The sequence below is a fragment of the Acartia tonsa genome, chromosome 11 (assembly GCF_053477335.1).
Source record: "Acartia tonsa isolate MP-2025a chromosome 11, ASM5347733v1, whole genome shotgun sequence".
Classification (NCBI taxonomy): Eukaryota; Metazoa; Arthropoda; class Copepoda; order Calanoida; family Acartiidae; genus Acartia; species Acartia tonsa.
Genome location: NC_137270.1, coordinates 95,539 through 123,430, shown reverse-complemented (window position 1 = coordinate 123,430; position 27,892 = coordinate 95,539). Strand labels below are relative to the sequence as shown.

The 27,892-nt window shown below is 29.4% G+C and overlaps 2 protein-coding genes across 2 annotated transcripts; both read right to left on the bottom strand.

Annotated features, from left to right (window-relative positions):
- Positions 1-55: 55 nt before the first annotated feature.
- On the bottom strand, positions 56-19,373 carry LOC145331424 (uncharacterized). The gene is made up of 19 exons (XM_080176058.1): positions 19,341-19,373; positions 18,255-18,326; positions 10,497-10,564; positions 9,442-9,540; positions 9,228-9,290; positions 8,906-8,963; positions 8,632-8,728; positions 8,412-8,543; positions 7,285-7,322; positions 6,618-6,651; positions 6,437-6,470; positions 6,026-6,151; positions 4,532-4,630; positions 4,271-4,369; positions 4,019-4,117; positions 3,759-3,857; positions 2,876-2,944; positions 2,291-2,335; positions 56-2,026 (listed from the first exon to the last, which is right to left on the bottom strand). The coding sequence occupies exons 2-18, from the start codon at positions 18,278-18,280 to the stop codon at positions 2,307-2,309; spliced, it is 1,269 nt and encodes a 422-aa protein (XP_080032184.1). The 5' UTR covers positions 18,281-18,326; positions 19,341-19,373; the 3' UTR covers positions 56-2,026; positions 2,291-2,306.
- Positions 19,374-20,905: 1,532 nt separating this feature from the next.
- On the bottom strand, positions 20,906-27,041 carry LOC145332402 (uncharacterized). Its single transcript, XM_080177399.1, has 12 exons — positions 27,031-27,041; positions 26,522-26,614; positions 26,354-26,405; positions 25,380-25,518; positions 25,032-25,068; positions 24,518-24,589; positions 24,058-24,125; positions 23,828-23,926; positions 22,092-22,145; positions 21,912-21,969; positions 21,490-21,575; positions 20,906-20,961 (listed from the first exon to the last, which is right to left on the bottom strand). The coding sequence occupies exons 1-12, from the start codon at positions 27,039-27,041 to the stop codon at positions 20,921-20,923; spliced, it is 810 nt and encodes a 269-aa protein (XP_080033525.1). The 3' UTR covers positions 20,906-20,920.
- Positions 27,042-27,892: the final 851 nt, after the last annotated feature.

Below are 27,892 nucleotides of genomic sequence, written 5' to 3'. Positions count from 1 at the left end.
AAAAAGTAGACTCATTACAGACATACAAAGTTAAAAGTTAAAGATATTTAAAGCATTGAATGCTAATAATTTTATTGGTTATATATCAAGGACAATTAATCCATTATAATAAATGTTTATAATCAAAAAGTTTAGAGTATCCAAATCTAGAATTTTTTTAAAAATATTGCTTTAGATTAAACTTGAATAAAAAATCACTTTTTACAAATTTATAAGAAAAAAATTTATAGATTTGAATTGATACAAATTAACAAAATATAAACTTACAAACTAAATTAATATGTTATATGATTATTATATCTGTAAATAACTAGCTATATAATGTTTAGATAAAAAAAATTGCAAATAAATAACAGGAATTTTTATAAAATTTGTTTCAAAAGTAATACAATTACACAGAAGTCTAAAGATCTGTTGAAATAAGGGGAAAAATTAAATTATCCTGGCAATTGGATAGGTTTTTTATATAAAAAATAAGATAAGTATTAGAAAATATTTTAATAGCCAGGTTTTAGTATAAAAAAATGCAAATTCATGTAAAGGAGATTTGGATAGAAACAGCAAACTTAAAACTAAAGATGTTGTGCTGGTTTTAATTTTATTTGCAATATTTTTTTTAAAATCAGCATGAGTATATATAATAATTTATGAAATATAGTAAAACACAACATGATACTGTTGAATATATACGATACAAACTTTTTTTAATTAGTATGTTCAAAAAAATCTTCCAAATATTTGTAAAAATCCTGTAAATTTAAATTTATTTAAACTTTAGTTTTACATTGACAACTGATGAGTGCAAACATCCACAAAACAATTTTGTAATGTCTGAATAAATATGTAAAATTCATATTTTGTTTGTGAGTTAACCTCTTAAATGATACAAAATATATATTCAACAGATAATAAATCAAACTGGCAGAATCTTGAAAGTACAAACATTATTGATTTAATTGAAAGTATTTCATTTTGCTTTTTAAATATCTCATGTTTCTAATACCCACAAATCTAGATTATTTTGTTAGTAGACTGGACCAAATTATATCTTTAATATCAAATTCTTATAAATTAGTCAAAATTCATGCCAATTTGCTTCAAATACCATGTTTAGTAGACACTCAGTCCCTTAATGTAATTAAGATATTCAACAAGACATAAAAGACCAATTAGTCAGTAAACTAGATTATTATCTTCAATAAATCCTTATAATAAAGTAAAAGGATGTTTATATATTTGTTTGTTTGTCTGTGGGTCTGTCTATAAGAATATTGTAATGGTTTCTTTTAAGATATTTTGATCTTTTATTGTCTCTTAATTTGAAATGATTGAGGACACAAAGAAAAATTTCTTTTCAAAATCAAACTTGAAGTAGCAAAAATGGATCATATTCTACATTTTATAAATTGTTTATTTGATAACTCCTTTCAGATACAATTATTGTTTTTTCATCTAAAATATTAAAAATGATAACCAATATTCAAATCATTTCTCGGGTGGTGGTTTAGTTTGATCTTTATGAAAATTTTTGTCAAGCAATGTATTATATCCCATTTCCTAAGATTATGTACAATCATAAGATTAAAACCATTTTTTTATGGACCAAGATGCTGAAAGCATAGAATAAAAAATCTGGTTTTAATCTTATGATTGAACATTTTATATCTGCAGAAAGCTGTTTATAATATGATGCTAGAAATAACTATCATTACATTAAGGGAGAAGGTTTGTAACTGGATATAAATTGAGTAAATAGTAATATATATAGTTAATAAAAAAATATGGGGTCATGTGAAGGAAACACAGGTGCAAGTTTTGTCATATTTTCACAGTAGGTTTTAAAAGGTTATTTTAGGTTAGGTTATGTTAATTTAGGTGATTGTCCAGCAGGTTAAGAGCCCACCACAGGGGCTAGAAAGAGCAGAAAAGCTTCTGTGAAAATATGACAAAACCTTCTACTTTGTTTACTTCACATGACACTAAAATATGTTCTGTGAAGGATCTTTATCTGCTGCCGTTGTCAATTCTGAAGTATTAACATTGAATATTATAAGAAAATAACAAATAAATCAACAACAACAAAAAAAGATTTGCTGGGCTGAACTTATTCATAGATTTAAATATTCTACAACAGAAAATTAATAAAAAAAAAGGCTGTTGGAATTTGGTACATTATTCTTAGTTTAATTAAAGTATGGAATTTCAGCTTGAATGATTAAAGAGAATATCCATCTTTAAGGTTTTTTTCTTGCTAATTGCATATGTCAAATTTATGTCATGATTTACCTACTTTTATTGTTGTTCAGTTACTCAATATCAATTCCTTTCTTAGCTCCTGAAATATTCATTACATGTTTAAATAAAATAAAATAACAGGATTTAGAAATTTATAATTCTGTTAGCGGTCATTGTGACCAATTAAAGTTACCAAAGATTCACAAAATTATTAATAAATCTTGGTTCATAGAGAATAGAATTATAGAAGAATTTAGTACAAAAAAAAGATTGTCGATGTCAATCTTAAAATTTGTAGCCTCAACACTCGACTCTTTATTTTTTTATCTGTCTGTCTGATTGTCTGGCCTTCTAAAAATTAAGAAACCACATTATTCTTTATCTACCAGGAGCCAATTTATAGGTACAAAAGGGACCTACAGATAAGGGCTGCTTGATAATATGGGTAAGGAAGCAAGCCAGAACTATAAAAAAGGGAACTCCACATACACATTCAGCACTCTAGCTCAACTGTAAGATGGTCAACCCTCTCTTTATCCACAAACCAATGAGAACTCATTTAGGGTTCAGCGAAAACAGAAAATGAGAAAGAAAACATGTTTCCTGCAACAGCTGAGGCTTAAACAAGAATAGGACTTACCATTTTCTCTGAGTACTTCTGCAGTTTCAGAATGCCCTTCAGAAATTGCCTTGTCAAGTGCAGTTTTACCTAGACACATTATTTTCTATAATGCACATGATAGATTCACAACTAAATATTTGACCAAATATAGTTTGGACAGAAAAGATGAAATTTAAACAGATATATACAGGGTGGATGGTAATAGTAGAAAAATCTGATCACAATCCAAGCTGTAGCTCATTTGTTTTTGAAGATAAAAGAAATCATAGAACATCCTATTATGAAATATAGGAATTCAAGTCAATTTCAGGTTCCAGGTAAAATCCTGCAGGTTCTAATTCTCCAGGTCATAGCTCCTGTGAACGCAATTTTTTACTTAGTGACATTAAATTTTAAACTTTAGCATTAGTTCACATAACATTTTAAATTTCCCTGCTGACCACCAAATGCTGCAGCTGGACCTGCCAAGTACAGCTGTTGCTACCAAAATTTATGTTTAGAGAATTCTAATATGATTCTTTTAGCTTTAAAAATAAAAAAAATACAGCAATTTAAATTTTTCAAAGTTAAAAAGGACCTAAAACCCAAGAACTGCTATTCAGCCAATTAATTCCATTTGAAATTGCCAAAAGTTAGGAAAGTATTTTGTTGGCGTTGAGTTGGTGTAAAAATTGTTTTTTATCTAATGGATGGGGAGGGGAAAAAAAGGGGAGAAAAATGTGAAGGGGTCAGAATCACTTTCACTTTTCCTTGCCTAAAACCAATGGTTGTTAAATAAAAGGGCAAAGAAAGCAAAGTATGAAACAGGAGACATCCACAAAATGTTTTAGCTCTAATAGGAGCTAAGAGGGGTGTTGACCCTAATCCAGTAGTTACAACTATAGTAAATTAAGGAACTAACCATTATTTCTCTTAAAATTGACATCAGCTCCATTTTCAAGAAGAATCTTTACAATATCAGTGTGTCCATTCAATGCTGCATGCATAAGACTGGTACTACCTAGATGAACATACATTTGTCTAATATATAAGAATATTAAGCAATAAAAGTATTGTGTAGCTAACCATTATTCTCCTATGAATAGTCATCAACCCCATGTTCTTATAAATAATTAACAGGTAGATGGATAGATAACAACTAAAAGAAATTGTGTAACTAACCATATTTATTCTGTAAATTTACATCAGCTCCATTTTCTAGGAGAGTCTTCACAATATCAGTGTGTCCTGGAAATGCTGCCCACATGAGACTGGTTTCTCCTAGATTAAATGCATTTTTCTTATATATAAAAATATTATAAAATAAAAGTATTGTGTAGCTAACAATTATTCTCCTATGAATTGTCATCAGCCCCATGTTCTAATAAATAAAGGTAGATGGATAGACACAACTAAATAAATTTTGTAACTAACCATATATATTTTGTATATTGACATCAGCTCCATTTTGTAGAAGAATCTTCACTATACCAGTGTGTACTTTCCATGCTGCATACATAAGACTGGTTACTCCTGGATGAACATACATTTGTCTTATATATAAAACTATTATATACAATAAAAGTATTGTGTAGCTAACAATTATTCTCCTATGAATAGTCATCAGCCCCATGTTATAATAAATAATTAAAAGGTAGATGGATAGATATAACTAAAATATATTTTGTAACTAACCATATATATCCTGTTTATTGACATCAGCTCCATTTTGTAAAAGAATCCTCACAATAGTAGTGTATCCATTTCCTGCTGCAAGTATAAGACTGGTTTTTCCTAGATAAAATGCATTTTTCTTATATATAAAAATATTTATGAAATAAAAGTATTGTGTAGCTAACAATAATTCTCCTATGAATAGTATTGTGTGGTTAAACCATCATTATCCTAGTCTTTACACAAGACTGGTAAATCCTAGATGAACATACAATTGTCTTTTATATAAAACTATTATACAATAAAAGTGTCCTAGCCCCATGTTTGAATAAATAATTAAAAGTATACATAAATGTTTTTTGATGTGTTAAAAGGTTACCCTGTGAAACTTGAAAGGGGTTTTGTTATCCAAAAACACCAGGTGACAGGGGGTATAAAATGTGCCAACCCTCATATAAAACCAAACATTGAAATTCCTTCAATCACAGGCATGTTGCATATCAAAATGACTACTTTCAAGTTTCACATGGTTTTATATCGGCCCAGTAACTCTTGCCAATGTGTACTAATGTGAAATTCCAAAATCAACCCACCCTTTTGTTCAATGCTTATCACACCCCACCAAAGGTGTCCTGGCATCCTGTGCCAGCTAGGATGGAGATATTAAAAAAATTCAATTATGTGTCATACTTATTCTTTAAAAGTCATGCAGGTTGGGCTCTTTATCTTTCACAAATAGAAAATGAGATAGAAAAAAGGGGTGTTCAACCCCCCCCCCCTCCCAACCTTTAGGGGTTACAGGTTTATAGTAGAAAAATGTTATACATACTGTAAGAATTGTCATAAACTCTAGTTTTGGGAAATATTAGTACTATTTTTGTGCAATTTGTAGTTTAGGTACTTAAAAAATGTGAGAGAGGTTGAAAAGTTTTAAATAAGTTGGAGCATTTTAAAAAATTTACCATTATTAGTTTTAGCTTTTATTTCAAAGTTTTTAGTTAATTTTTTTGTTACTTCAACATTCTTCAGACATTTACCCAACCCACTCCCCTAACTACTGATATTTTAAAAATAAGGGGGTTGGACAAAAATCTTGTTTATTATTCTATCTTCTGCAGAGGAGTCCTATAACTACAAGGCATACAACTGTGGTGCCCTAACCATGCAGGGCTAACAAATAAAAAACTAACCTAACAACAGACCTATCATAATTATAAAAACTCAACCCCCTCTCTTATATTCAATTACATAAAAATGGGTGGATTAAGTGGTCCAAGAGGCAATTTTGGAAAACTACTGAAATTCAATTCTTTGATATTTGATATCAACTAGTTCTAGAGTAATATGTTTTGGTATTTTAATTAAATGTAAAGACTGAGTTAAAGAAAGATATTGATGTAGAATACTTTGACCAGTCAGTTAGTTTACTTACACTAATATGTGTCTTAATAACTTATGGACAAATTAATGATCATGCAGATACAGATATTAGAGATATAAAAGTTAGTAACTGACCTTCTTTATCCTTTAAATTGACATCAGCACCATTGGATATATAATACTTTACTTTCTCCAATAATCCTGCCTTGGATGCATCAAGAAGAAGATTGCCAAGATTAATTATTTTTTCATTCAACAGATCTAAATATTTATAATTAAGAACATATATTAGAAAATATTGTTCATTACTTTAGGATAAGTTAAGTTATAGAAAGATCTCATTATTATCCCCTTAGGATTTTTTTTCAATTAGGAATATTGTGGTAACAACCCCCTTCACCCCCCCCCCCTACTCACCTCCCCCAAAAAAACTATTATTCTGGCGCTCAGCACAAAACATTAGATTTCTTGTGAAAAATGTATAACAAATGATGTAAATGATATTCATGGTACCAAAAAAAGACAAATATAATTTGTACTGTTAACCTGTTATAATGTTCTTGTATTCCTCATACTTCTCCTGAAATAATTAAGATGGTTTATAATATTTCTTTTCTTCGGTATTTAATATGATGATGATAAATAGGGTTAGTAAATGTTTCAATCAAAACTTATCTACACCTTAATTTAGTAAAAATCATTTCATTAAAAATAAAGTTAACCTTACATTCATTTCATCAGTCACATTACAGTTATAGGCTCTGAAAGAAAAATAAAAGATAAAATTACAAATAATCTGATTTTTAAAAGAGTTATGAAGGAGAAAAAATTTCATGGAATATTTATGATATTGTTCTACTTTTCAAAAGTAATATGTAATAAGTTAATTTAACCCCTTTTGTAAATAAAATGTGTAAAGCTGTAGAATTGACAATTTGTCAAGACTTGTTAAAAAATTTGTGAAAATATCTAACTTCTCATATGTCTAAAACAATTTTTGTCCCATTTAGCATAAATTTTACATTCCGAGGCATTAAATGATGGAGTAATTGCACCAGGGAACTTAGAATGACTTTGTTTTTGTTTGTTGAACCATTCCTTTAAATTTCTTGTTTCTTTTGGATTTTTCAATTTTGGTTCCTGTGACATGTGTACAGAGAATGTGTCAAACATTTGGGAACAATCATTAAAAGTTATTTAGTCAAATTAATTATTAAAAGTTGGACCTCTTTCATCACCTTAATTGGTTGGGGGTAGCAGATGTTCCCCTGATATTTCAGATTCTTATATAATTTTATGTATGTCCACTGTTTGATAAAGAATTTCCAACTACAAGTCAGTCAAGATCATATTTTGCTCTCTTCACCCTCTAATATATTTTTTTTTAAATATACCTTGAAATCTCAACCACATCCACTGGAGATAGTTGGCTCTGAAAATAGGCTTGTTTAAGCTTTAAAGATATTATTTAAGGTCAGTAAGAATTGATAAATGGCTGGTCTCAAGTAGGTTTAGACTATAAGGCAAGCATTAATTTTAACCCTTACAGATCGGGCCCCTATTCCCACCTTAATAGATTGGGGGGGGGGGTCATATTGACCACCCCCCCTCTATCTCGGCTTCTGTTACAGATAAAGACGTAAAAAAATTTTCTGGTGGTTCATGTGTATTTTTAGAGAAAATTACTTTTTCTAGTCATAGCGGCCAGGCCGCTCCTTAGCCGCTTTTTAGCGGCCAGCCGCTAAATTTAAAAACAGCTGTAGAGCGGCCAATTTTGCAGCTAGGATGACCAAATTTTAGGACGAACTTTTATTTTTCATAACAAAAAAATTACTTTTTCTGATCATCGCCAAAAAATGGCAAATAACGGAAACCGCCATTTTTGGCAGTTACAGCGGTAAAACGGCGGTTGGCGGCGCCAATTAATATTTTTATCTGTTTATTATTGCTCAAGGATTTACCAAAAAAAATTATAGGTCTCTAGCTGTAATAGAAGCCACGATATTCATGATATATGTCTGTAGTAAAAGCTGGACAAAAATCGGTCATAAAGTCGGTCAGGGTGCGGTCAAACGGTCATAACACCACTTTTCTCAAAAGGTCATTGATATCTCAGTATTCATCAAAAAAAATTTAGGTTGCTACCTTATATACAAAGTCATAATGTAGAAATTAAGATTTATTTAGAATTTTTTTTTAATTTTGGTGCTACCCAACCGACTTTGACCGGACACCACGACCAACACAGACCAGATATCCTAATAAAATCAACTCTTGCCGACGTATAATTACTAAACTTAAAAAGTCATGAAGTCACAACTCTCTATCTTACCTACAAAAAAATGACATTGAAAAAATAGAGGGGGGGGTTAATATGACCCCCCCCCCCTGATCTGTAAAGGTTAACTTACATGCTGATATAAACAAAATATATTCTTTTCAAGCAAAATAGCTTTTTCAATTCTTATAAATAGAGTATAAATATAAAATATTCATAATCAGACTAAAAATAAAAACTCACAGGATATTGTTTTAGCAGATCAGTGTCATTGAAGTAAGTTCTAAAAGGCTCCTTAACAATTATGCATACTGTCCCCAATTTGCATCCTTGGCTTTCTGTATAGTGGGTTATGGAGAAGTAGTCGTATAGGGTCTGAAAAAATTATAATAAAAAAAATATTTATAATTGTGAATTTTACAAGACTAATGAAAAGAAGACATAAAATTGATTAAATAATCACCCCATGTGTTTCATTATAGTTTGTTCTTTGAGTCATTGTTTTTCTCATATTTTGAACAAATTCCTCCTTTTTTTCAACAAACTGGTCACGATCAGGTCTAAATCAAAATCAAAAGTAATCCAGGAAGATGTATGATGCCAAAATTTGGATTACTTTATTACTATAGAAAAAGGTATACAATTTTATTACTAATCATTTAATATCAATTCTCTTACAAAAGTATACAATGAAACTATAGTGTTAATAAAATATTACAATATAAAGGAAATATTACCTATTTTGCTCATGTACAAACCCAAGAACATGCACCAGTTCATGCAATATGATTCTACCTAAGGATATACATTTATCTTTTCAGTTAAAAAAAAAGAACATTTTTAAAGCTAAAGATAAAGTAGAAATCTCTTCTAAAGTAATCATATGTCTTGATAGATATTATTGAATAACATTTATCCATCATGTATCATTTATCTAAAAAGAATACCAACAGTGGTTCTTTTGACCTAACACAAAGAAAATTTAAGAATTTCATAGCCTTTATATAAAGATCCAGATTTTATCTTAACTGGTTACTTTAGCTAACAGTTTATAATAACCTTCTTCACCAAAGCATCCAGGGTTTCCAAGATTTAGTCCCCTATATTGTTTATCATTGTAGCCTAAAATTTTTAAATATAAAGTTTATTTTTCAATTTAAAAATGACATTCAAATATTAGAACTTTTAATTAATTTTAAAAATATTTTTAATCTTTTCAAGAATATAAGAAACTATGTTCAGTTTTTAAAAGTAAATCCTAATTAAAAATAACCTATTGAACCAGAACAATCATATGTATCCTTTTTGTGAATTTTCAACTCTTGTGTAAATGTCCTGTTTGTCAATTCTTTATCAATGAATTGTATGCAACCTAAATTAAGCAACCTTTCATGACATTGATTATAATTATGATTTGGTTTCTATAAAAATATCATAAATGAACATTATGTATATATTAGGGTGGGTTCATATCGGAATTAGACAAAGCAGGGATATGCAACAGATAAAATTAACCTTAAAAACATTTCTGACCGAAAAGGAATTTTAAAAAATTGAGTTTTAGAACACGACCACTTAAAAATATAATTCATTACTTATTAGTATGCAAAGACAACATTCAAAAATTTTTTTGAATCAGAACTATGGCTTCATGGTGCTCCCTGGAAAGGCCTTGAGGAGCTGAATCAGGAACTTTTGTCCGTTTCAAAATATCTCGTTCATAGCCTTAGAAATCACTAAAAAACCAAAAATTTTTAAGGTTTATTGAGAATTGTCCAATTTGTAGAGGTTTTTTAGATTTTCTCAGGCTAGGAACGAGATTTTTTGAAATGGACAAAAGTTCCTGACTCAGCTCCTCAAGGCATTTCCAGGGAGCACCATGAAGCCATAGTTCTGATTCAATAAATTTTTGACTCCCATTTACAAATAGCTATACAATTGAATGTCTGGTCGTCAGCGGTTTTAAGACTTAGGATAAATTTTAAATCATCCAGAGGTGTATTATATCTATATAAATTGAGTGCAGATCCCCGCTTTGGCCTCAGAAAAAAAATGTCCAAAATCATCCCACCCTAGTATATATATCGAACAACAACAAAAGGAGAACTTTAAAATAAACAAAACAATTTATTGCTTTGGTGTTTTCCAAACCGTTTATATTTTAAAAATGTAAAATGCACTATGGCCCTCTTTATATCTTAATGTCAGTCAATCAAAGTTTTATACAATAGCAAACAGTTGATATTGCAACATAGTACAATGGAACCAAAATAAATATTTATGTATTAATGACTATGTTGTCTTTTTAGTAGCAATTTAAAATTTTACCTTTAGGTAATTGATCCTCTATTATTTTCATTTGTGACTTTATTGCATTCTTCTCATTATCTGTATACCTAAATAATTAATTATGCAAACAAATGTTTCTACGGTGTGTCCAAGGTAAACTGATTTATTAAATGCTTATATAAATGATTGGCAGCTAACTAATGAATTTAGCTTGGTGAGATTTTACAGCAGCTTATTTTAATATTATCTTATAAAACAGCCAGTAGTTGACAGCCAAATTCTTTTAAATTTTTATAGGCTAAAGTAGTAAAAGAATAAGCGTTTTAAAAAGCAACAATTTGCATTAGACACCATGCCAACAAATATTAAGACTGTTAGGGACTTTAGATTAGATTAGATTAGATTTATTATTCTTGGGTGTACATACATAGAATAAAAAAACAACAAAATAACAAATGAATTAAATAAATATTATATACATTTATATATACAGTCAAATGTTATTAAAAAAAAAATTCTTCCCAAATGGCAGTTTCCTAAAAACTAGGAAGTATGCAGTAATGTGTATTCACACATTGTTTTCATACAGGCCATATAAATAGGACAAAAAAAATAGAAAAAAAGATAATAAGCAATAAATCATATTGGAGAGGAAAGAATGATAATAGGAAGGATTGATTAGGGCATACAAGTCTTACACCATTATTGCAATAATAGAAATTTAAAAAAAGAATTTAACAAATAGATTTTGATTAATTTATCAGATTTCAAACAATATTGAAAAGAAAGTATTATCCTCTTAGAAAATTTTTTTCAATTTTGTACCCCCCCCCTTCCCCCGCCAGCGAACTATGAACTCTGGCCGCAGCGCTCAGCTCCCTACCCTGCCTAGCTGCAGTGCTTGGCCCCCTTGCCTGCCTAGCCGCAGCATTCGGCCCCCTTGCCTGCCTAGCCGCAGTGCTCGGCTCCCTAGCCTAAAACCTAACCTAACCTAAAATAGTTGTTTGTTGATATTTGGGGGGGGGGGGGGGTATAAAATTGAAAAAAAGAATTTTTTAAATTTCTAAGAGGATAATGCTGAAAAGAAATATAAATTTATCTACATTCTTGACATAATGGGTTGTTACACACTAGAGTTAAGCTTGATAACAAAGATTCTTTTAGATTTTTAATAAATTTTTTTCTTGATTGATTGTGGGTTAATAAATCATTATTACAATGGTTATTCCATAATTCTTGGAAATGATACTTAGGAAATCTTTCAATAGATTTAAACTTCGGTTTTTTAACATCAAACATATTAGAGTTTCTAAGATTTCTGGTATGTAATTGATTACGGCAAAGCCAAGTACCTTGAAAGGAACTTGGTAGCTTACTGATTATAAAATCATACATAAATAATAATTTCAAATAATTAGCTGATTCATGTAAAGGAAGGACATTCATTTTTTTAAATAAAGGCATTGTGTGTGAGATGTGTTTCTTACTAAAAACAATTCTTATTGCCTTTTTTTGCAATTTAATTAATGGTTCCATAGTAGATTGAAGACCACAACTCCAGGCAGGTAAACAGTAAAGTAAATGACTATTTATAAGTGAATGAAAAAGCATTTTTTTGCTATCTAAATTCAGTATATGTTTAGCTCTATTTATTAGAAATAAGGAACTAGAAATCTTTTTACGTAAATGTTCTACATGATATTTAAAATTTAAAGAAGGATCTATAAATACACCTAGGAATTTAATTGCAGGAATATTGTTACTTGAATTGACATAATTTAAGATTTTTATTTTCTCAGGATCAAACTCAGTTTCATTGTTAAAGTTTAGATAAATATTAAGAGCATTCCAATCAATAGTATTTTCATTTTTATTAAATATCATGATTTTAGTTTTATCAGGATTTAAGCTCATTTGATTACTCCTAAACCAATCAGATATCTTTTTAAGTTCATTGTTTAATTTCAGTTTTATCTCTGTAAAGTTTTTACCAGATATTAAAAAATTACTGTCATCAGAAAATAATAGGGTATATAAATCAGTACAATTTTTAAGATCATTTATGTAGATTAAAAATAGAATTGGACCTAAAATAGAGCCCTGTGGGACACCTCTATCTATGTTCAGCTTTGTTGAGTCAGTGTTGTTTACATGTACAAATTGCTGTCTATTACTTAAATAATTTTTAAACCATTCAAGTTCAACGCCATTAATGCCAATTTTTGACAACTTTTTAATTAAAATAGAGTGTGGAATTGTATCAAAACATTTTGCAAGATCACAGAAGACTCCAATTACAGTTTTATTATCGTTTTTTGCTTCAGCTATGTAATTTAAGAGGTGTATCACAGGGTGTATTGTAGATTTTTTTTATTGAAATCCATACTGATGTTCAAAAATGATATTATTTCTAATCAAATAGCACGACAGTTGTTGATAAATGACTTTTTCTAAAACTTTTGAGAAAATAGCTAATAAACTTATTTGCCTATAGTTGGATGGATCAGCTTTTTTATTAGAATTATTTGAATTCCTTTTAACTTAAAAATAGGTATAACTTTTGAGATTTTTAATTCAGAAGGTATTTTTCCAGTTAAAATAGTTTGGTAAATCACATGAGAGAGAGGAAGGGCAATGACAGGAATTATTTTCTTTAAAAAAGAATTTGACAGGCCAAAAATGTCCATACTTTGTTTATTTCCCATTTTTTTATCAATATCTATAATTATATTTGGGTTTATTGTATGCATTTTAAAACTGGAATTATAATTAGGTATATAGCTACACGGATCAATGTTAGAAGGATTTATTTTAGATGATATCTTGCTTGCTACAGAAGTAAAGTGTTTATTCAATTTCTCAGAAATTTCTGCAATATCTAAATATATAGCATCATTAAACTTCAATTCATTGATACGTGTTGCTTTATCTTTTGTTTTTCGGATTGCATCTCTAATAATATCCCAAGTTTTTCTCAAGTCAGATTTACATTTTTTTAGCTCATTACAATAATACAATTTTTTAGCTGTTTTTATTGCACGATTATAGATATTTCTATATCTATTATATATCCTAATATTATCAGCAGTTGGCTCATTAATACTTAACGTTGACAATTCAAATTTTTTATCTCTACATCTCATTAAACCATCAGTCATAAATTTTTCAATTTTATGTATGTTCTTTTTAATTCTTATCTTTTGTAAAGGAAAAGAAAGTTCATAAAATTCATTAAAAGCTCATAAAATTTATTAAAACAATGTTGAGGTTCAAACTGTTAGTTACATTTTCCCAATTAACATTTCTTAATAGATTGATAAACCCAGTAATTTTTTCTTTATTAATATTTCTTGTAAAAATACATGATTCTTGCTTTATATGAATAGGGTGTTATTGTGAAAATTGGGAAATGATCAGATATATCATTTAATAAAATTCCTGAATGAAAACTATTATCTTTTGTGTTAGTAAAAATTTGGTCAATACATGTTGCTGATGTCCTAGAAATTCTTGTTGGTCTCGTTATCAAAGATAAAAAACCATTTGCAATTCAATTTTCGAGAAAATCATTTTTTCATGACAATGGTACTTTAAAGGTATGATGGTTTTCTGTGCTTATAAATCATAAACATTTTCTCAGTCATAATATCTCAAAAGTCTTTTATTAATTTAAAGATTAAATTTTTGACAAATTTATACAAAAACTAACTAACCATATGTGGAGAATCATTTATGTAAAATTTTAAATTAAAGGGAGTGTGAACGTAAAAATTTCTCATCTGATTATCAAATCTTAACATTTTCTAAGCACATTTCACTACACTGATCAACCAAAAACGTCCTATTAACAAAAATATCCAGGAATAATGCCTTGATTTTATGGTATTTTGGGAGGGAAAAAGGAAAAAACAGGGAAAATCTGAACATTTTTATTTCTTATAATGTTTGTAGGGATATTTAACGTGTCATATATAGTTGAAACAATTTACTTACTGTTAAGGATTTATTTTATGCTATAAAATTGCCAATTAGTTTTTTTATAACGTAGTAATTAGGTAATAAAGACCTATTTTAAATTCGTATTATTGACAAAAAAATACCTCACTGTCTACAAAGGGTTGAATCTCATAGGTTATTTAAAATAATAATATCCTTTTTTATTGTGTTGGACAATAAATAACCCACTTTGGAGAATTAGTTTACACTTTTATCAGACTGTTCATAAAGAAATATTGCGTCTTTATTTTTTACAAATTTGTAATTAAAGGTGGGCGAGAGATGGGCCATCTAAAGTTAATTGGATAATAATAAAAAACCTGTTTCTGGCTTTGTTATTGTATTCGGTTTTCAATAAAAAATATTGCTTATTTTATCAATTTCTAAGTAACTATACATTGTTTTAAAGCAAGGATTATGTTAAAAGTCAGCTTAACCGTTAGGAAAAATCTAGAACTATGTGAAAAAGTTTAATTTTAGCTATAATGGGAGAAAAAAGCAATTTAATGCACATTTTATATAATACGGAAAATTTCTTCCTTTCCCTGTACCTTATAAAAATCGTCGGAAAAAGCCGTTTTTTAAGCAAACAAAAGCGCGTTTTGCTCAATCTGTGAGATATTATGAATGAGATGATGTTAAGATTTGATATTAAGATGAGAAAAATTTACGTTCACAGTCCCTTTAATTACCATGTTATTAAACCCTTAAAGATCAGGCCCTCTGCGAGTATTTAATTGATCAAGTGGGTGGCATTTTCACCCTATATCTAACCCCTATTAAAGAGATCACGAATTAGAAAAAATTCTAAATAAATCTTAATTTCTACATTATGACTTTTGTGTATAAGGTAGAAACCTAAAATGTTTTTGGTGAATACTTAGATATCAATGACCTTCTGAGAAAAGTGGTGTTATGACAGTTTGACCGCTCCCTGACCAACTTTATGACCGATTTTGGTCTGGCTTTTACTACAGACATATATCATGAATATCGTGGCTTCTATTACAGCTAGAGACCTATAATTTTTTTTGGTAAACCCTTGAGCAATAATAAACAGATAAAAATATTAAAATTTGCCGCCAACCACCGTAACCACCGAAAATGGCGGTTTCCGTTATTTGCCGTTTTTGGGCGATGATCAGAAAAAGTAATTTTTTTATTATGAAAAATAAAAGTTTGTCCTAAAATTTGGTCATCCTAGCTGCAAAATTAGCCGCTCTACAGCTGTTTTTAAATTTAGCGGCTGGCCGCTAAAAAGCGGCTAAGGAGCGGTCTGACTGCTCCCTGATCTATTGAGGTGGGAATTGGGGCCCGATCTGTAAGGGTTAAGTAATTTTTGTAGAATAATTTCTTAAAAGTTCCAGTAAGTTTGAGCAACAATTAAACTATAAGAAAATAAGCCATTTCTTTGCTTGCAGATAAAAACAAAAAAATCAATACTTAGGAAATAATTTTGTAATAAACCTCTTTTAATATTTGTCTTCAAACTTTCTTTAAAATGTAATTACAAAATTCCTTTTATTTCATAAAATGATTAACTAAATTTCGGTATGTTTGAGCTGCTATGAAGACAAAAGAAAAATTGATTAAATCTCTAGAAAGAATAATATTTAAGAATTTAATGGTTTAAAAAGTGAAAGTATATTATATTTGCTACACACTTTTAGCAAAAGATTCAGTCATTTTACTAAAATATTTCCATAAAAATTAATATTCTTTTTTTTATGTCAATGAAAGATTAGTAATAATCCACACACACACATTGACACACCCCAATTATCTACACACACACACACACTACGTAGCCTAACACACACATACACACCCACACACACTCATTCTGCTTAAAATGCCCACTCCCCCTAACGAATCTACACACACACACACTCTCATTCTGCCTAAAAAGCCCACTCCCCCCACGCATCTACACACACACACACAAACGCCCACACCCACACACACCCATTCTGCCTAAACGCCCACTCTCCCCCCACATATTTACACACCTTACTTAACCAGGGAACTAAAGGCATAAGACAATGGCCAATAAATTAATGGATATCCAAAAGGAAAATATACACAAAATTACACATTTTGTAAACTATATTTCGTGGTTTAAACATTTGGACACACAAAGTAATGGACCAACCAATAAAAATTAAATAAAAGTCCCCAGAGTTATTTATTCAACGAATAAAATGTCATTAACTTTGGGAACTAATGTAATAAACAGCTAAATATCCATTTCCTCCCTGAATAAAGAATAGAAAGAATGTCAAGTTTTTAATAAAAAGATTTAACAACATCCTATTCCACCAATAAATAGTTAAAAAATTAAATGTGTTTATACATAAAATAATATTTTATAAAGTGGTAAGCTTTTTTTGTCTGTAGCGAAGGTTTTAGGCTATTTTATTTTTATTAAAAAAGTTGCTAGTGAATTAAATAAAATTGAATATAAAATTACAAGATTAGAATGATTATCTTTTTATACATAGTTATTAGTTAGGTAGAGAGAGAGAGAGAGAGAGAGAGAGAGAGAGAGAGAGAGAGAGAGAAGGAGAGAGAGAGAGAAGGAGAGAGAGAGAGAGAGAAGGAGAGAGATGGAGAGAGAGACAGATAGATAGAAAGAGAGGTAATAAAATGTTGTGCCGGTAAAAAACATTTTACTTTTCGAACTTCGACTAATTTTCTTTTTTGCTTTTTTTATCATTAAAATGATAATCATGTTGTGTTACTTTTAAATGACATTTAAAAAAATACACAATGCTTTATCTATTTTGAATACAATTCCCTATAAATGCACTGCAATTGTTCTTATTTAATGCATTTATTATTCAGTTTTCATAATAATGATAAGCGCGGTATCGTTCTGTTTAGAAAATTTGAAAATTGTTTTTCATCTAATTAAATATTTTTCATTTTTTTAGGCAATATTTTTAAAGATTTATCTTCAATTGTTAGTTATCTACCTATATATATAACGTTATTTGCAAATTCACAGCCACTTTAAGCAGTTCTTACTTACTTAGTCAAACTAGAAAACAAGGAATTGAGGATAACTGATCAGGTTGCTTTAATTTAATTTTATCAAAATTCATTTTTTTAAATCAATAAAACCCCTTTTCCCCTTAGCACCCAATAACACATATAATGTGACTAAAGAAATCTCCAATACCCATAAAGATCTTTACGAATTTATTAATGCAGCTAAATTTATAATCCAACTTACCCCAATAATAATAATACAAAAATGACTATTCTAAAGCCCCATAAAAGAAATGAGAGGTTGGTAGTTGATTTAAAGTAACCAAATATCTCATAAAATACCCTGTAATATGAAATAAAAGAACTTTTCATCTAACCTAAATATACCACTTTCCACTAAAATATAAAATAATAAACATTCCTAAACAGGAACGTCCAGGCCAGAGTTTTCTTAAAGACTAATCATTATTCCCTCAACTCCCCTGAGTACCCCAGCTTCAATAGGAAAGAGGGGTGATACATTTTAACTTTTAAAGTCCAAAGAAAATTGTTTAATAAAAAAAATACTTCAAACTAGATTAATTATATATATAACAAACATCATTGTTTGAATAAGTTAGACTAAAATATCTGTTTACAATTTCTAGTGTGGAAAGGTGCCTCTTAAGGGTTATTATTATAGCTGAGGGAACTTATTTTGATGCTCAACATAGCCAATGATGCGTAGAAAATGTGTTTATTTCCAAATTTTTGTTATACTAAGTAAAATCTCACTATATTTTCAATTATCTTTTACTGGTTTAAACTTACCTTCTTCCATAGTCCCATTCATCCATAAATTGGAATGGTATGGTGCCATTATACCATCTGTAACTTGCATTACTATAAAAAAGATACTGAGATTTTGATAAAAAAAATAGTGGTATTAACCCTTACAGATCGGGCCCCTATTCCCACCTCAATAGATTGGGGGGGGGGGGGGGGGGTCATATTGACCCCCCCTCTATCTCAGCTTCTGTTACAGATAAAGATGTAAAATTTTTTTCTGGTGGTTCATGTGTATTTATAGAGAAAATTACTTTTTCTAATCATAGCGGTCAGGCCGCTCCTTAGACGCTTTTTAGCGGCCAGCCGCTAAATTTTAAAACAGCTGTAGAGCGGCCAATTTTGCAGCTAGGATGACCAAATTTTAGGACGAACTTTTATTTTCCATAACAAAAAAATTACTTTTTCTGATCATCGCCGAAAAAGGCAAATAACGGAAACCGCCATTTTTGGCAGTTACGGCGGTAAAACGGCGGTTGGCGGCGCCAATTAATATTTTTATCTCTTTATTGTTGCTCAAGAATTTACCAAAAAAGTTTATAGGCCTCTAGCTGTAATAGAAGCCACGATATACATGATATATGTCTGTGGTAAAAGCCGGACAAAAATTGGTCATAAAGTCGGTCAGGGTGCGGTCAAACGGTCATAACACCACTTTTCTCATAAGGTCATTGATATCTCAGTATTCACCAAAAAAAATTTAAGTTTCTACCTTATACACAAAAGTCATAATGTAGAAATTAAGATTTATTTGGAATTTTTAAAAAATTTTGGTGCTACCCAACCTACTTTGACCAGACACCACGACCGACACAGACCAGATATCCTAATAAAATCAACTCTTGCCGACGTATAATTACTAAACTTAAAAAGTCATGAAGTAACAGCTCTCCATCTTATCTACGAAAAAAATGACATTGAAAAAACTAGAGGGGGGGGTCAATATGACCCCCCCCCCCCAATCTGTAAAGGTTAAAAAGTCAGAAAATTTTGTAACTGTAACACATCTAAAGTGAAGGCCCAAAACAAACCTAAACCCCATAATATTAAATTCTCTGTTATTTATTTTACCTGACAGCACTATAACCAGAATCATAATCAACATCACCTGTTTCATTAAAACTATAAATTATTGGATAGTGGCTTATTCATTAGTTTTTTCATTACATAAATTTTTGCAATACATTTACTATCAATAAAATTTCAATATAATTATACAGGGTTTTTTTATTAAATTAAAAGTAAACAATTATGAAACCTACAAGGATATTTAAATTGGCTTGTAGGAGTCCTGGAATAAAAATGATGTATTTTTGTTTTGGTCATTCAATGAGCTAAATAGAAGCAAAACTTTATTTCACCAACATTTGAAAAATAAATTATTGCATTAATCAAATAATTGTAATTATTCATGTTTTTTTAAATAAAAAAAAATCCTACTGTCTATATCTTACATTCTTAATTATATATTCTAGGTGAAAAATGTAATTACTTTTTATTTGAATTAAAAAAAAAACTCTATCTAATTATAATTATCATTTATGATTTATGCAGCTAGTTTTAAAAAAAGTATAAGCTAATTGATAACAAATATATGATTTTTAATATTCATTAAAAATAATTTATTAGTAATAACCTAACAATAGATCTTCATAGTCCTGAAACTCATCTTGTCCAAAGTTATTTTCATCACTTCCAGCACTTTCAATTGTACTTTCATTTCTCAATATTTTAAGAATTGATTATTATAAATTTATTGATTATTTAGTAAGGAAATAAATTAATATGGACTATGTACATACTATACATTTTATACTTCAACCCCTTATGAAATTCAAAATACAACTACCAATAAATAAAAAAATGCAATAAACTAAGCTATTCCAATAAATGTTTTTTTTAAAATAGATTATGTTTTTCTTATGACATATAATCTTGGTGGTGAGTTGGGTTGCTTTCTTTATTCAATAAATTACAAAAAAATTACTTTTTCTGATCATCGCCGAAAAAGGCAAATAACGGAAACCGCCATTTTTGGCAGTTACGGCGGTAAAACGGCGGTTGGCGGCGCCAATTAATATTTTTATCTCTTTATTGTTGCTCAAGAATTTACCAAAAAAGTTTATAGGCCTCTAGCTGTAATAGAAGCCACGATATACATGATATATGTCTGTGGTAAAAGCCGGACAAAAATTGGTCATAAAGTCGGTCAGGGTGCGGTCAAACGGTCATAACACCACTTTTCTCATAAGGTCATTGATATCTCAGTATTCACCAAAAAAAATTTAAGTTTCTACCTTATACACAAAAGTCATAATGTAGAAATTAAGATTTATTTGGAATTTTTAAAAAATTTTGGTGCTACCCAACCTACTTTGACCAGACACCACGACCGACACAGACCAGATATCCTAATAAAATCAACTCTTGCCGACGTATAATTACTAAACTTAAAAAGTCATGAAGTAACAGCTCTCCATCTTATCTACGAAAAAAATGACATTGAAAAAACTAGAGGGGGGGGTCAATATGACCCCCCCCCCCAATCTGTAAAGGTTAAAAAGTCAGAAAATTTTGTAACTGTAACACATCTAAAGTGAAGGCCCAAAACAAACCTAAACCCCATAATATTAAATTCTCTGTTATTTATTTTACCTGACAGCACTATAACCAGAATCATAATCAACATCACCTGTTTCATTAAAACTATAAATTATTGGATAGTGGCTTATTCATTAGTTTTTTCATTACATAAATTTTTGCAATACATTTACTATCAATAAAATTTCAATATAATTATACAGGGTTTTTTTATTAAATTAAAAGTAAACAATTATGAAACCTACAAGGATATTTAAATTGGCTTGTAGGAGTCCTGGAATAAAAATGATGTATTTTTGTTTTGGTCATTCAATGAGCTAAATAGAAGCAAAACTTTATTTCACCAACATTTGAAAAATAAATTATTGCATTAATCAAATAATTGTAATTATTCATGTTTTTTTAAATAAAAAAAAATCCTACTGTCTATATCTTACATTCTTAATTATATATTCTAGGTGAAAAATGTAATTACTTTTTATTTGAATTAAAAAAAAAACTCTATCTAATTATAATTATCATTTATGATTTATGCAGCTAGTTTTAAAAAAAGTATAAGCTAATTGATAACAAATATATGATTTTTAATATTCATTAAAAATAATTTATTAGTAATAACCTAACAATAGATCTTCATAGTCCTGAAACTCATCTTGTCCAAAGTTATTTTCATCACTTCCAGCACTTTCAATTGTACTTTCATTTCTCAATATTTTAAGAATTGATTATTATAAATTTATTGATTATTTAGTAAGGAAATAAATTAATATGGACTATGTACATACTATACATTTTATACTTCAACCCCTTATGAAATTCAAAATACAACTACCAATAAATAAAAAAATGCAATAAACTAAGCTATTCCAATAAATGTTTTTTTTAAAATAGATTATGTTTTTCTTATGACATATAATCTTGGTGGTGAGTTGGGTTGCTTTCTTTATTCAATAAATTTTACTTCTAATAACAAAACTTTGAACATGAATGTCAAATAGCCAATAATAATAACATTGTTATGGACTCCTTAATAAAAAATACCTTATTTGCTTTGGTCCAAGTTCTATAACCTTTAGAAGTTCTTGAAACATTGAAGGTCCTGACATTTAAATTAATTTAGAATTAAAAGATTTTATCAGTACAATTTAAATATCATTTAAAATAATAATCTTGAAACAACTTTATTAAAAAACATGATTTTTTTTAAGTTTAAAAAATCACCATTGGACTGAAAACAGGCTGGGTGTCCAAGTGACATAGATGCATTACATTGACCTAAAATAATATATTTATAAAAGATATGTTAGTACAATGACAAATTTAGGAGAGGACAAACATACTAGAGGGACATCTCTAAAGTTGAATGCACTTTCTTTTTTTAATTAGGAGATTTATTCAAATATTTAAAGACTATTTTATTAGGAAAATTAATGTTGGACAAAAATCTATCTAGGTGAAACAAATGTTTATATAATTAAATATTATAAAAGGCCATCTCAGTCAAATAAAGAATATTTATTAGGGTGGTTCACTGTTGGACATTTTTATAAAAGACCATAGTTGGGATATGCACATGATTAACCCATTAGTGCCGAACCGGGTTTTAAAACCCAGTGCCAGAAAATGTAAAAAAAACGGTTTTCGGCTTCATAATTGCATCATTCTCAGTATGAATCCCCCCTCTACTACTCTGGCTTTCATTTCCCCCTGGAGCAGGTAGTTTTTCTTACTTCCGTTTGCCGGTATAGATCAACAAAGTTTGAAAATCATGAAAATTCAAAATACCCCATCTAACTTTTTTGTTTTTATAGTAAAGTTGCTGATTTTTTTCGTTAAATCTAAAGTTTATTGACAAGTACATCTATTTGTGAATTCGTTTTATTTAAATTATTATTTTTTATATGATTTTTTTATCGTTTTTTTACGCCCTATATAGGCCCGGTTCGGCATTTCCATTTTGAGTCTGAAATTTTTATTACCCGGTTTCACTAATAGATCTTTTTTGACAACAACAACAAACAGGGTTTTTTTACCCGAAATCGCCAGCTAAACACGAAATTTGAAATAAATCGCTTCGTATTATACTTGTAGCTCTTTAGATTACATGAGGTTGTGTAGTTTTCAATTACGGATCGTATCAAAGTTCTAAAAAGTGTTCATCTCACTTTTGGCGTTCAAAAATTACATTTTTCGATTTTTGGTCAAAATAACCGGGTTTTAAAACTGGGGGAAAGCACCAAAAATGGGTGTTAATGCCTGGTTGGTATTTATGGCCAAGCCGAACCGGGTTTTTTTGCAACTTTCCTGTGCACGCCACTAGAGCAAAACAAAAAAATACGAATTCCGTTTTGACCATTATAAAGCTTCCCTGAAACTTACAGCTCGATCGGCCCATAAAAGTGGCGCTCGGCACTAATGGGTTAAATTAGAAAGGCAAAAGAAAAAAACTAATTTTACATTCACATTCCAGTTCTACATAAATTATATTACACACTTTAGAATTTACAAGTATGCAGACACAATTGTTTTTTATTGAAGAATATAAATATTTTTGTTCCAATCATGGCAGTTAACCAATTGAAGAGGTTAAACTTTGTTTGTTTGCAACAAATTCTATATTGTAACCTAGCTAGACTATATGTAACCTAGAAAGAAATTTGAAAATCCTAGAGTAACCTAAACCCTACTTGTATTTTGTTCCTTTTAAAGTTTTTATGAAATAGTGCTTGTCACAATATGTTAGATTATATATCTCTCTCAATTTATGCAAATTTTGAAATTTTAATTTTTGAAAACTTACTCCATCCAGAACACTTTGCATATTTGTCCCTTAAAAGTTTTAAGTTTGACCCAAAAAGTATTTGTTGCACATTTGTGAGTGTCTGTGTATGACTTGATTTCTTAAATAATTTGGAAAGTTTAATTTTTAAATTAACTGATTCCATCCATCTACTTACTTTTTCTTCCAGGACACTTTGTTGATGTATCTTTTTTGTCAAAAAACAAGCAGTTGCCGCAGTTTTTCATATCCTCCACTTCTACAAACTTAATTGTGTCTAAAATTTAAATTTAAATTTGCCAAATTGTAAGAATAAAGGCAATTATGAAGTAAATAAATACAATCTAAACTATGTTTATGATTACAATCTAAAATTATAATTCTTCATCAGTGAAGAAAAAACAAGACCTTGAAGTGGGAGAGCTTCTATAACTTCCATTTGCTTTTTAACAAATGTTTTTTCCTCATCTGAATAACTAAATCAAAATTTTTTAGATTAAACAAATGAACAAATGACAAATTATAATAAAAAAGAATTTACAAACTTTTAAAATTTGTTATTATCTTGCTGTGAATAACAATATGGTCAAACTCCCTTTAGGCAACCAACCCTTTAATTGCATGACCTTTGTCTGGGAGTCCTGTCTGTGCATGGTATTAAGTTATTGGACAAGGCATTCTTCCTACTCCAACTAATGTGTCTGCATTAGGAACTAAATCTAGTGTCTTTGGTTATGACAAAATAATGTGCTAAGATTTGAACACTTCCAATACTTTGTATGTCACATAACAATAATTAGCTCTAAACATAAAATTTTTGTATGAAAATCATTAAAGTTACACTCTTTATTTGGAACATTCACTTTACCTCCGACCATATCCATGTTCATCCATAAACATATACATCACTTTTCCATCAGACAGCAAAGTTGTGTTGGACCTAAAATTTAAAATGTGTAACTTAAAGGAAGCCTGCAAAAATTACACCATTTTAACTGCTGAAAATAAAATAGACCCTACAAATCTTTTTTGCCTCTCATTTTAGTTGTGTTGAATGTAGAGTTTTTTTTCTTTTCAAATAGCACAAATATGTTATATTGGAATATCAACCATTATCTTTTTCTAGAACCATTTTACAGATACAGCAGTTTTTGCCAACAATTGGCTGTGACAATCTGTTGTTATTGATATTGAAATAAAAAGTATTTTAATAACTACTTTAATTATCTTTAATCTGGTTCATAGAGAAAATTCTAGGAAGCACAATGAAGCTTTTACTGATTATTACCTTTTTTACAAAGGTTGGTTCATATATCTACACAAAGCTAATATCTATTTGTCCTATCATTTTTTAGCATATCTTTAAATATAAAACTTATCACCTTGTACAGTTTTCAGATACATCATTAATCAGAGAACCTAAGATTTAAAAGAAATTAAATTATTATATTTATACTGGAAAATGATTCTTAACTGTTGTTTTAATAAATAATTTCCTAGATTATCTCCAAATGATGAAATGGCTCCATCAAAAATCTTTTAGTAAACCAATATTTATTAGAATATGGTCCACCAAAACTTATATTTATTAAATTCCACTTGACATGTACTAACTACCTGAACCCCCCAGTTCCTGCAAGATATCTAAACCTTATCATAGCAATAAATACAACTCTGGGGAGCTAACCTGAGCTAAGAAATGTAAAACTTAAAAATAATAGGAAATATACCTGTTACAACTCCATTTTTAAAAACAGCAGAGTACTTTTCTCCTGAACTCTTGATTATTTGTCCATAGCCATGAGGTTTACCATTCAGAATTTGTCCAGCTAATACTAAGCCATCATCAAGTCTCAACCCAGGTGAAGTCTAAATTTTTATTTCCATTATGGCTTCGAAACCAATTAATATCCAATAGATAAGAAGCAAATCTCAAACACACTGAAAAACCATGCATTGTATTATGTCCAGTTTTCTATGAATATAAAAATGTACAATCACAATATTAAAACCATTTTTTTAGCCTGTGCCATTGGCATTTGGAACAAAATCTTATAATTGGTACATTTTTATAGCTGTTATTGAAAGCTGTTTAAAATATGATGCAATAGATAAAAGCAACTATTCAATCCTTATTCTAAAGTAACCAGATGTCTGTTTGTCTATGTGTGTTTGTACTGAAGGATCTTGCTAACCGTTAAGCTGATCTGTTCTCCTTAACAGGATAGCTTTTCATAGGTCCAGGGAAGGTTACAACTATTTTGGGTAAGGGTACCCTCCCCAGAGAAATCGCCTCTAGAAGAAAAATACCCTCCAAAATATTCCCCCCCCCCAATTTTTTTTTCTTTTTCTGTAAAAATCTAAAATAATAAATTATGTTATCAAACTTGACTCTCCCCTTCTCAAGTGCCCCTAGAGGCATAATATAGTTATCTTTATTAAGCACAAACTTTTTAATGATAAATAAAAATCGTCAAATTTTGCAATGATCCCATAAAAAGTAAAAAAGCAAAAAAGTTAGATAAAAAGTATACATTTTAAAAATATACTCATACACTTCACACATTATACACATCTTTTACATGCATATACATAAAAGACTATTAAGAAGATAAATTATTGGTTACTAACACAATTGACAATATCTATAGTTAGGTAATATTTGGTAACATTTGTAACAAGAAAAAATGAATATTTCATAAACCTGCTCAAGGACAGATATCTGTATAAAATCAAAATTTTCATCTTTCCAGCATCTAAAAAAAGAAATTTTTAGATATTGGCTCTTCATCTTACCTTAAATGAAAAGTTTGTAAAAAATATGTTTATAAAATGTACTATAATTTTATTTTTTCTAACAAACAAAAATGACCTCAATTCCTGGCCATCATCTTGAAGAGTAAATATGAAGTGTATAATCATCAACTTTTCTGTCCCATCATCCTTCAATTCTGCTGAATAATTCCTAGGAAAATTAATTATATCAACAAGTTGTTCGAGTTTGATCTTATCTGTGAGTCTGTCTGTTGTAGCATGAACCATGTATCAACTATGTAAAGCAAAAGAGGCATTTTGTCGTATTTTCGCAATGGCTTTCATTATTTTATGTTTGTTTAGGTTAGGTTATATTAGGTAAGGTAATTGCCTAGAAGGGCTCTGCAGGGTTAGAGGCCCCCGCAGGTTTTAGAAATAAGAGAAAAGCTACTGTGAAATTACAAAGAAACTCCTCTTAAGAAGCATTACCACAAGAGGAACTATACGCTATTTTTCTCTCTCACTTTTTAAAATTGGAAAAGGGGCGGGGGGAGGTATCTGCACCTATCCAACCATATAAATAAATGTGTATAATATGTCTTTTTGTTGCTTGACGGACTTACATACCAAGAATTCATTAGTACAAATAAGTCCCCAAAGTTGTTAAGCCAATGAATAAGAAAACGTTATGATATGACTTTAGGGACTAGAGTAATAAATAGAACAATGTCCCTTCCCTTCAATGCGGGTAGGAGGTTTATAACTATTTTTATTAAAAAATAGCACAATCAGAAAAATTTGTAACTCCATCTTTCATAAAATTAAATTTCTAGGCAAAAACATTAAGGGTGGGATGTTTATTGAGCAACACCCCACCCCTCCCCCTGAAATAGACTTAACAAAATCCTAGTTTACACATTCTAAGAAAGCTAGTTTTTAATAACTGAGAAATAAACACTAAAACATATGATCAGAGCATCTTTGAATAGACATATTATTTTAGAGATATTTTATTAGGGAACTTAACTCATATACTTTTCCTATCAAACTAAAAATTTATATAGGAAGAGTTATTTATAGCATCATATTATAGACAGCTTTTCGTGGAAATGTTCATAATATACCTCTGAAATATTTTGGTTGACCTATTTCATAAAGGTATTTGTTGGTTGTAATTGTATAGGTTGACCTACAGAAAAAATTGGTCGACCTCTTAGAGTTATTTGTGAACTACATGTTAAATCCAAAACATGTTTTTGTCCTAAATTTTGTACGTTTTTTTTTATTGAAATATAAGTTAAAATAAAATTTTTTAAATAAACTACTCCAACAAATCTCTATTTAAACATATGCTTGAAAAAAAAACAAGCTTAAAGTAGACACACACACACACGTGCATTTTCCCTTAACATGGCATGGTGAACATCAAACACCCCCCATTTAAAAAAAGATTTTTTTTGTTTATTTCTTTAGGTCATGTTTAGGTAAG